At 33.6% G+C, this 10,099-nt stretch overlaps 1 protein-coding gene across 2 annotated transcripts; it reads right to left on the minus strand.

Moving 5' to 3' along the window:
- Positions 1-43: 43 nt before the first annotated feature.
- LOC101248771 (uncharacterized) lies at positions 44-8,130 on the minus strand. Of its 2 annotated transcripts, XM_004238173.5 has the most exons (16): positions 7,462-8,130; positions 6,374-6,721; positions 6,147-6,287; positions 5,898-6,030; positions 5,666-5,779; positions 5,433-5,581; positions 3,996-4,088; positions 3,786-3,846; positions 3,304-3,636; positions 2,953-3,079; positions 2,773-2,872; positions 1,806-1,875; positions 1,552-1,704; positions 1,367-1,462; positions 681-1,000; positions 44-551 (listed from the first exon to the last, which is right to left on the minus strand). In XM_004238173.5, exons 1-16 carry the CDS (start codon positions 7,600-7,602, stop codon positions 369-371), a joined length of 2,562 nt encoding a protein of 853 aa, XP_004238221.2. In that variant the 5' UTR covers positions 7,603-8,130; the 3' UTR covers positions 44-368. The 2 variants fall into 2 exon arrangements, with proteins under 2 accessions (XP_004238221.2, XP_025886647.2); XM_026030862.2 differs by lacking the exon at positions 44-551 and having other exon boundaries at positions 922-1,060; positions 7,462-8,014.
- Between the last annotated feature and the right edge of the window lie 1,969 nt (positions 8,131-10,099).

Genomic DNA, 10,099 nt, shown 5'->3' on the forward strand with positions numbered 1-10,099 from the left:
AAAAGTTATCAAAATCTAAAAGATAGTAAAACAGAATACACAATTAATGGCTTCAGCCAATTCATTTTTACTCTTATCCTTTTTTTTTTTTCTGTGATTACATTTCCTCTACATCAAGACTTTCATCTTTGAAAGCCAAAATCTCAAGTTAATTTCCCATCCCAAATCTTTTAGCAAATGAACATTTGGGATGAGAGAAAAAAAAAACGCTAAATTTATGAGCGCTTCGCGCACACATTTTCCTCCTAACCCAAAGAGAGAAAAAAAGAAGCTTACAACACATTACAAGTAGGCCAATGAAAACGAAAAAAGAAGACCTAAAACTACCTACAATGTACACCAAATTCATTTTCTATAGTTTGGCTTTTCTAAAACCAAGCGTCCAATTCGCCCCAACCTGTGCAAAGACCGTGACCCTCGTGTTCATTACTAAATAGTGTTTGGTCCGAGCAATCAAGTGATGCTCCACATGCCACGTTATATGATTGGCAAGCTGAATGACATACTCGTAGACGGTTGTCCCCATCCTTGTCACATTTTTGGATTGAGATCTGGTTTTAAGCAGTTTGAAAGGAATAATGAATCAATCGTATGTATAAAAACACATGTATGGTAGAGTTCTTTGAGCTCAGTGTGACGAAAACATAAGGAGTTGTTTTGTTTTGGATGAAGAATCTTACCCAGCAGGCTAGTCGTTTAGCAGCTCCATCACAATCTCTACCCCTGAAAATGTTCAAAATCTTTCGAGGACCAGCTGGGAATAGTCGGTTGTAGTTGGGCATCACCACTACTTCTTCCAGCTGCTGCAAGATACTTAACTCGCTAGGTGCACAGTGTTGTCCTGATACATCATTTTGAAGCACATCTTTGCAAACAGAGAGACTAGGAAGAAGCGTGGAGCTATTCTGGCACGTGTAACCAGCATAATCAGAACAACGGAACTCACAGACTCCATTGTCACAGACCCCACCGTGAAGACTGCACTGCTCATCGCAAACAGCTGTGTGTCACCAATGGAAATGTAAGCAATCATCCTTGAAACGTCCTTTGAATGATGTATCTTTTTGAAAACGAAGCAACACATTCACAATTATTAGGTATAACGAAAAGTAGATGTTGTCAGACTGTTATCTTACGGGGTCTAGTCATAGTTGAAGTTACAAAATCAATGGTTTCTTCAAGCAACCACTACTTCCAAGCTCGATTACAAAAATTATTTTGTTTTAGAAAAAAAGGGGAGGCACCCAAAAGATTTTGAGCTGGTTCAATGAACTAAGGTAGCGTTGGGCCAACAGAGGCTAAGTTGACTACTACTTTTACAGCATAACTAACATGTGCAAGGAAGGAATCAATTAAACCACGTTACCTGTGGAACAATCAACGCCAGTATACCCGTTATCACATTCACAAACACCATTCCCAAGACACTTTCCATGTCCACCACAATTGCCAGGACATGAGCCTGAAATAGAAAGCAGAAGTGTGATTCCACCAAATAATTCAACTTCGCTCAAAAGATTCCACTGTCACAGAGAAAGTACGGGAGCTCACGTTTGCTACAATCATAACCACCAAACCCAATAAAGCATCTACATTTTCCACCTAAGCAATCTCCGTTGAAATTGCATGAATTGGGACATTGACTAGACAACAAAGCTGGATTCACATCACATAGTTCGTGGTAAGCTGGGCAGACGAGCTCACCTACAATTGAGAAAAAAATTAAGTAAACAGAAAGAGGAGATTCATAAATCAACAAAGAGATACCTTAGTTATTGAAGAGAAGTAGCATGATTAATATTTACCATTAAAGCCAGGAAACTGGATAGGTCCACCAGCTTTTGGACAAACTCTCCAAATGCCATCTACTGCTACCTGCGAGAAATTTAATCATATATAATAAGCCAAATGTAAGATATCCTTCACAAGACTTGTTCTTTTTTCCAAAATATAATCTGAGCGGGAAGAAACGAACTAGGAAAGCTACCTCAGATCTATCAAACAAATAAGAGTCATCCTGAGATTTCATTGCTAACACTTAAAACTCGGAGATATTAACATGAAGCTCACCTTTGTAACATTTTTTTATGACCCATTGCCCATTTAGTTCGTCATATATTATTGACCTCTTTCCTAGAGAGATAATGACAATATTCACATGTTCAGATTGGTTCAGCAATACTATTCCATCTTATTTTGATTTCGATAGGATAAATATGCAATTTCAGTATTTTCCAACTGCTTGTTTTACCTTGTTCAAACAAAAAAAGGTATAATTACATGTGGTATTCCTCTTTTTACCTCATCATTATTTGAAGTTTTAACTATGGCTTTCTCATGGATGGTTAGACAGCCTTTTACTATTAGAAGAATGTAGATATTTCTTGTAGGTACTGAAGTTTATTCCATAGTATGACTCGATAGAAGTAGAATTATCTAGTATATCTTGGTTTAGACATATCGCAATTATTTCAAGTAACAATCCAGGCAGATTGCAAATATTACAAACTTCATGCCTTTATATATCCAAAATGCAAATTCGAAGATTGAGAATACAAAGGAATGGAAGAGATATCCAACTATTATCCTCTCATGGTTGAACGTAGCTCTTGAGCTTTGAACCATTCTCTCACATCTCATTTATCATTAATGAGCTAATATCTCTTTCTCAAAAAAACTAATGAGCTAATATACATTCTCTTGGATAGGCAACTAAATCAAAGCAAAAGATAAACAACAAATACAGCAGAAGAGTAATTACCGAAGTCATACCTCTAACGAATTGTTTGAGCACCTATGCTGATAACAACCATTGCCTTGGGCCATTGAGCCACGTACAAATCCAGAACGCACTAGAGAAGAAGACATGCACCTGTATGGATTTAAACAAAAAACTAGTGAGCTAGTATCCGATTAGATATAATCTCCAAAGGCTACAGGCGAACACCTCACCTTGAACTACTTCCCCTCACTTCACCTAACATCCTATCAGGTGCTCGAGCACCATTCGTGTCCGTACAAGATCCATCAGAGTAAGCAACAAAATAAGTGCAATAATCTGCCAATGATGACTGACCACCTGCAACAGCCATCCACCAGAAGTTACAACAGGAAGCCAGTTCAAGAAACTTACTAAACTAGTAATGTTTGTTTCAAAATCTTAATTGGCGTGCATCCACCCAACAATACTATTAGTCGACTTGTTTATCGGAAGTTCAAAGTTGACAAAAAAATTGGGTATCCAAGACAAAATCAGTTTTCAATGACAATGAAATATCAAAAACAATGAAAGTAAAGAAATACCTTTGTTAGCCTGTGGAAAATAACGAGCCCATTGAGGGAGATCCCCACTATAATTCATTATTGGACAATAACCTTCAGCCTCCCTGTTAAATGTACATCCAGATAACTGGGTAGTGTTACAATGATAGGCTCCCTTCCAGTGATTGCAGGGGAAGGTAACGAAATCTGGTCCTTGGTTGCGTCCCCAATCAAGACGGTCAGCCATGCTGTAATTAGCCCGGTACCATCCACTGTCCTCAAGTAAAGCAAGAGTCATTTTTGAAACCACTGATCTTGTATCTACTGACCCAGTCATGATCTCGTTCATCAATAGCCTTTTCTCCCAATGAGAACCTGCAGCGATTTGTTCTTTAAACAATCTATCCATAATTCAAAAAGATGTTCATTTAGCAGGATTCTATAATGTTGACATCTTTTTGCCAAGAAAATGCAGGAGGGTGTATCTCAGAAGAATCCATTCAACATAGAAGATAAATATCAACCTGATGTACCACGTCCGCCTCCATCTTCTAGCTCAAGTCCAGTGAAATTCTCAGAGAATGCCTGCAGTGTTAAACTGGTTAAGGGTATTCTAACTTTAATGGGTTTAGCTTTGCCCATAAATTTAATGTGGCAAAAAATAACTAGCTTATATAAGCCACAGGAATTAGAGGAGGAATATTGAAGAAAATGAAATACTATAGACTATATACCCCATAGTGATGGCGAGCATGCATGATAACTCGAGGAAGCACTACTCGAGTAACCATTCTTCCAAGTTTTTCATCCATTACCAGTTCAGTAACCTACGAAAGGAAACGGCAAGTAAATGCACATCAGGCTTCAGCATAACCAGGTCTGAAATAAATGTTAGTGAACCCTCGACTATCAGTAAAAGAACTTATATGAATGCAAATTAAAACAAAAGGGGGGCACAGATGCTCTGTCCTAGCGAATAAGGAAACCGAAGAAAATAAGCAAACACAGAAAGGATTTTGGCATTTCCAAGCAAGAAGAAACATCCTTTGAGATGTTGGAGAAAAGATAAGAGTAGGGGACGCAAGGCAAATACTAGATCCAGACGACACTTGAGATAGGCCACAACACTTATCATAGAGAAAAGGCAATGTTTCGCTTTGCAGAATACTATATGCCCTACGACAGAGATGTTGGAGAAAAGACTAAGAGCAGGGGACTCAAGGCTAATACTAGATCCAAACGATACTTGAGATAGGCCACACCACTTATCATAGAGAAAAGGCAATGTTCACTTTACAGAATCCTATATGCCCAACGACAGAGACAAGTAATAGCATACAAGAGGACAGAGCATCAAAAGATGTGGAACTAGTAGGAATTAAAGAAGTTTGGGAAAGTTTTGAGCACCATTCACAACTTTTAATTATCCAAATAAATTATTTGTAATCAAGTTTTGCTATGGTCTTCCAGTAATAAATAAATTGAAGAGAAAAAGCTCCTACTTTGGAGCATAATGCGGACTCCGAACATCAGACTTGGCAACCAAAGGAGAAGGGTAAAACACAAGAGTAAGTTTAGCCCCTTTACTACATCATTTTTAAATTTAGCCCCTTGAGATCTCTTCCACCCACCTTCTGGTCTCATTTTTCTTTATTCCAACTTGTTTTACTTGACTAATGTGTGTTGCATTCTTGAGAAAATAAGATAGAATCAGTAAGTTAACAGAAGCTGATCTTATTAACTGACGAACCATATGCTTAACAAAAACAAAAATTCAATTGAATAATATGCTTGTTCTCAAAAAGATAGCAGAAGAACCAAATCACAGACATTTTTAAAAGGTTGAGCACAATTGACCATATAAAAGAACAAAATATGTAACAGCTCTCCAAAATCTCATAAAAAAGCCCTTCTCTATTGGAGATAATTATAAATCACAAGAAAAGAGTAATTTTCTTTTCTACAGTACAGCCAACACAAGGATATCACAACTTATGTGAATATAGAGTCTATTGTGCGCTGTTTGCTCTTTTATTTCCCTACATGAGAACTTTTTACAAGAGATCACTACTGCAGGGTGAGGAGATTATTGCAGTATATGAACTCTTATAAGCATGAGTTTCTACTGGTGCCTTTCTGCTTGGTTATAGCACATGCAAAATCAAAATTACCTGACTTCGCCTACGTTTTCTCTCATCACGAAAATGAGCAAAGGCATGAGGATCAAATCCAAGAACGTGCATTACTTCATGTATCAAAGTAGCTTGAAGTAAGGTTTCCGCTTCAGCAGTTAAATGCCGAGGAGCTACATTCACATGCCCTGAAACCAGAAAATCTCAGTTTAGCAATGGTGTCTACGAAAATTTCTAGTGCATTGACATGCTTTTGTTCACACAACACTCACCAGCAACAGCACGACCCCATTGATCACGCTCACATGCTACAGCCCATGCAAGAGTGTTGCCGGTTGTTGGCCTTGTAGTCACAAGAAGAACCAAATCCGCATGTGCAACACCCTCTGAAGTATACATGGAGAAATTATGTTAATTGAAACATGACAATAATGATTTAACAGTAAACGAAAATATCATAATCAAATGAGGAAATCCAAGCAGCTGATAATCCAATAAAAGTACCTTCAACATATTTTCTTGGGAGTTGTACACCTCCATCTTGTCCACAAGCAGAATATCCACTTAACCTCAGGTTTCCCTTAACTGGCTCAACAGATAACGCTCTTTTAAACCAATCCGCTGTCTGCTCGAGGGCCTATATTGCAAATTGCATCCGGTTAAAATTAAAGCCCTGGCTATCAAGTACTACTTACTGGCATTAGAAATGGTATAGTGTGACAGAAATAGCCTTATCGGGAGAAGAGAATAAACCTTGCGAAGGCGATGCCTTTTGTCCTCCCCAGCTATATCATCTAAGGTACAGTTATACCAGCAATCACCATAAACTGGAGGATCTCCATGTGGATTACAAGAAGACGTACCAGAAAAAGAAGCACCTGGTGGCTCCCCAAGCTAATTAGACAGAGAGAACTGATGAATTAGCAAGGACAAGTATCAAATTTCTCAAACACATTTTTCAGCTGATGATAAGTACTTACCTTCACAATGTCGCCGACTTTTTGACAATCTCTCTCAGATGAATGACCAACAGCATCATAATTCAAAAAGATTCGGATCGGTTGCATGACATCATTTTGTTCTTTGGAAATTTCAAGTAATGCCCTTCCTCTACGGTGAGGGGGATCTGAAGCCACAGACTCCTCATACACCTGAGGAGTGACGGAATACACTTGCAAACCAGGTCTTTTCCTTTGTTCAATTATCTGATCATGGATACAAGAATGCGAAATGGTACTCTTGTCTTCATTCTCAAAGTCTTGTCTCAATAATTGATGATCCGAGAAAGTTGCTAAACTGGTCTCTAGACACAATAGTATAAATAGGACCTAAGGAGAAACAAAAAAACATCAATCAAAATCTAGCTTGTATTACCTATATGCTGTCCCAGTAACACTTAAACGATTAGAGCGCGAAAAGAATTATGTCACAAGCAAATTAAGATGAAGGAATAGATGTTCATAATCTGCAATGAACAGCTATCTTTAATATCTCTCAAAATTCCATAAGCAGCACAAACCAAAATCAACTTTTTTTGAGCTCCACAAGCTTACTGAAGCTAATTAAGAACCTTAAGAAACTAACTCTTACCCCAAGCTGAATAAAGTCCATGACAATCAGTGGAAATACAGAAAATAACCCCTTCAAGCAAAAAGCCCCAATCTTTAAACCACAAAAGGAGGAAACTTTTACCCTTATTAGAGCCAATTACTCAAATATAAGTAGTTTCACAAAATACCCATTACCCAAAATAAAGAAGAAGGAAAATTAGAACTTCATAAGGAACTACAAGATCTTATAAATGGAAATTACCATAAAAATGAAACAAGTTTTCAAGGGGAAAACAGCAAAAAGAAACTTTCTGAATACTTCAAACTTCAGCAGATCCAAAATTCCTAAGTTTCCAACCTCAAGAAATTTCCTCTTTTTAACTTCAATTTTTTTTTTCATCTATCCAAACAGCTTCCTAATAACTCATACATTCTTACCATTTATTCTCATCAGCTACCAGCATAATATCCCACAAAAAATGAAATAAACCCTAAATCCCCAAATTAAAAAGTCTCACCTGGGAAAACAATATAGCAAATCTGAGCTTAGTTGAAGAGCTGGATTTAGAATGAACACTGAGAAAAGTACAAGTATTACTTCTACTGATACCACCACCACTACTACTACCACTACTCCAACACCAAATCTTCAACTCCATGAAACGCTGCGTTTAACAAAACACACCATCAAATCCCCGCCGTACACGGCGTTTCTCCGATCGATTCCGTTTTCCAAAAGAAATGCAGACCCCTCCACATTATCCAAACAGATGTGTATATCTACACACCCTCTGAGGTGTAAAGATTGAAACTTTATCAATCTTGTACACACCCTTTTGAAAATAAACAACAATGAGAACAACAAAATCAAATTAAAAAACTCAGTTCTTTGAATAAATATGAACTGGGTTTTTCTTGGTTCTGGGGAAAAGAGACTACTATCTTAGCTTCTTGTTTAACAGTGAAACAAAAATCTGTACATTTTGTGAAAGCAAAGTTTCTTGTATTTGTTTGTACACTGAAAAATTAATAAAGAAGAAATATTCAGAGGATGATATGAAAATTGTGTATAATTTAATATTATATATAAAGTATATATATATATAATAAAAGTGAATAAGAATAGGTAAGGGTGGGTGGAGTTAGATCATAATATTTTATTTTGATTAAATTAATATTTTACTATATGGTTTTTTCAATGAAAAAAGTTGTATAAAATATAAAATATCATGGTTTTTAGAAAAGTAACCTTGCCTTTTCTTGAAACTACTGAAATACCATTGCCTTTTTGTTTCATTATAAAAAAATGAGTGGCTTAGACCAAAAAAATAATAATAATAATAATTAACCTCTTTGAATTGGAGTTTATAAAATTACAATTATATTATTTAAAAAAAAAATATTTGTGAATTACATTAATACATAGTTATTATTATTACAATATATCATCTTAACATATTCTATTTGAATCAAGTAAATTTTAAAAATAAAAATCTGTTAAATTTTATTATTTTTAAATTTCACTGTTTGTATTATTATGATGAATATTATATGATAACTTTAGATTGAGATTTCACTAAATGACATTTGAGTAAATTGTTAATTATGATTTTTGTTTTATTGGTATTAGATTATGTGATACAACAAGATATTAATTATTATATGGAGTTGTTTGAGTAATATATATATATATATATATATATATATATATATATATATATATATATATATATATATATATATATATATATATATATATATATATATATATTATATAATTGAGAATATATGTTGTTGTCCAATTTTACATACGTGACAAAACAAAATATCAGTAGAAGTTTCATAAAAGGGATACAGCAAATCAACAATAGGAAAGTTTATTGTCAATTAGCTAATTAGATAAACTAATTGGGGTTTTATAATAATTCTTTTTTCATAGCACTAACAACTTTATTTTTTTAGTCATAAAAAAAATGAAATGGGTTGAAATTAAAGTTATAAACGTGTTTGTATATTTACCTTAAGATTGAATATTTTCAAAGTTGTTTTGCGTAATAATATGAATAAAATATGTGTATATGTTATTTTCTTAAATATTATTTGTGAAATTATATTCCTGTTAATTTTTTTTATATATATAGTGTTGAATTAAAATACAGATGGACAATAATAAATATATTGACAATCTTTATTAATATTTAAGACGTTTAAATAAATATTTACCAAAAATATCATTTATTTTAAAACGATGAGATTAGTTTCAAAGAGAGAAATGTTGGAACCTTTAAATGAATAGAGTATATTTGGGGCAATTTACAACCTTAATTTGGAAATTAATTGCATATAAGAGTTGTAGTCCTTCTGTTTTCGTCCTTTTTAAAAGAAATATATCTACTATAAAATATAGGATTAGCACGTTATTATTATTATATACACCTTAAATATGATAATAAAAATTGCAATGAAATAATATTTTTTTTAATTAAAAAACTCAAACTTTATATATAAAACGAGTAGTATCGATTAAATAAATATTTTTAAAAAGAAATTTAAGTAAAGATAGAATTATCCTTCATTTAGAATAGAAAAAGAAAAAGACATCTCTACTTGTCAATCAACAACCGAATGATGGGTCCTCAATAATTGTTCCAACAATTTAATTTAGATATCTATTAAAATATATCTATTTCATATTTATAAGTACCATAATTATTTTTATTATTATCGAATTTCAATTAATTTAAATTGGTGAAAGTTATTTTATATCAAGATTTTTTTTATATTTTCGAGACTCAAAAATAATGGCGGTCCTTAAAATTTTTAATAAGAGAATTTAAAATGTAAAGAAATAAACATGTGAATTAAACAAAAGAAATTTAACATTTTAATACATATAAAAATAATTTCAAACCGTTAATAAAAAGTAATATATTTTTATCAAAAGACATTAAATAAACTCTAATAATATATTGATTTCGCCCATACGCAAAAAATAAAAAAAATTATATTCATCTCGACGTAACATTTGAATTATTATTACAAGGGTATAACAAAAATTAAATTAGAAACTTTACAATTGTAAAAAATAAAATTAATAAAATTAAATGAAAGCCATGTCATAGAATTTACTTTGTATTACTTCCTCCGTTCGAAATT

This window comes from Solanum lycopersicum, chromosome 4, assembly GCF_036512215.1.
Source record: "Solanum lycopersicum chromosome 4, SLM_r2.1".
NCBI classification, from domain to species: Eukaryota; Viridiplantae; Streptophyta; class Magnoliopsida; order Solanales; family Solanaceae; genus Solanum; species Solanum lycopersicum.

Excerpts from the sequence above, each read along its gene's own strand:
- LOC101248771 (XM_004238173.5), bottom strand. The coding sequence starts at position 7,602 with ATGGAGTTGAAGATTTGGTGTTGGAGTAGTGGTAGTAGTAGTGGTGGT. Across the intron at positions 1,876-2,772 it reads GCTCAAACAATTCGTTAGAG|GTAGCAGTAGATGGCATTTG; the intron begins GTATGACTTCGG and ends AATTTCTCGCAG. Across the intron at positions 1,463-1,551 it reads TGGTTATGATTGTAGCAAAC|GCTCATGTCCTGGCAATTGT; the intron begins GTGAGCTCCCGT and ends TTTCTATTTCAG.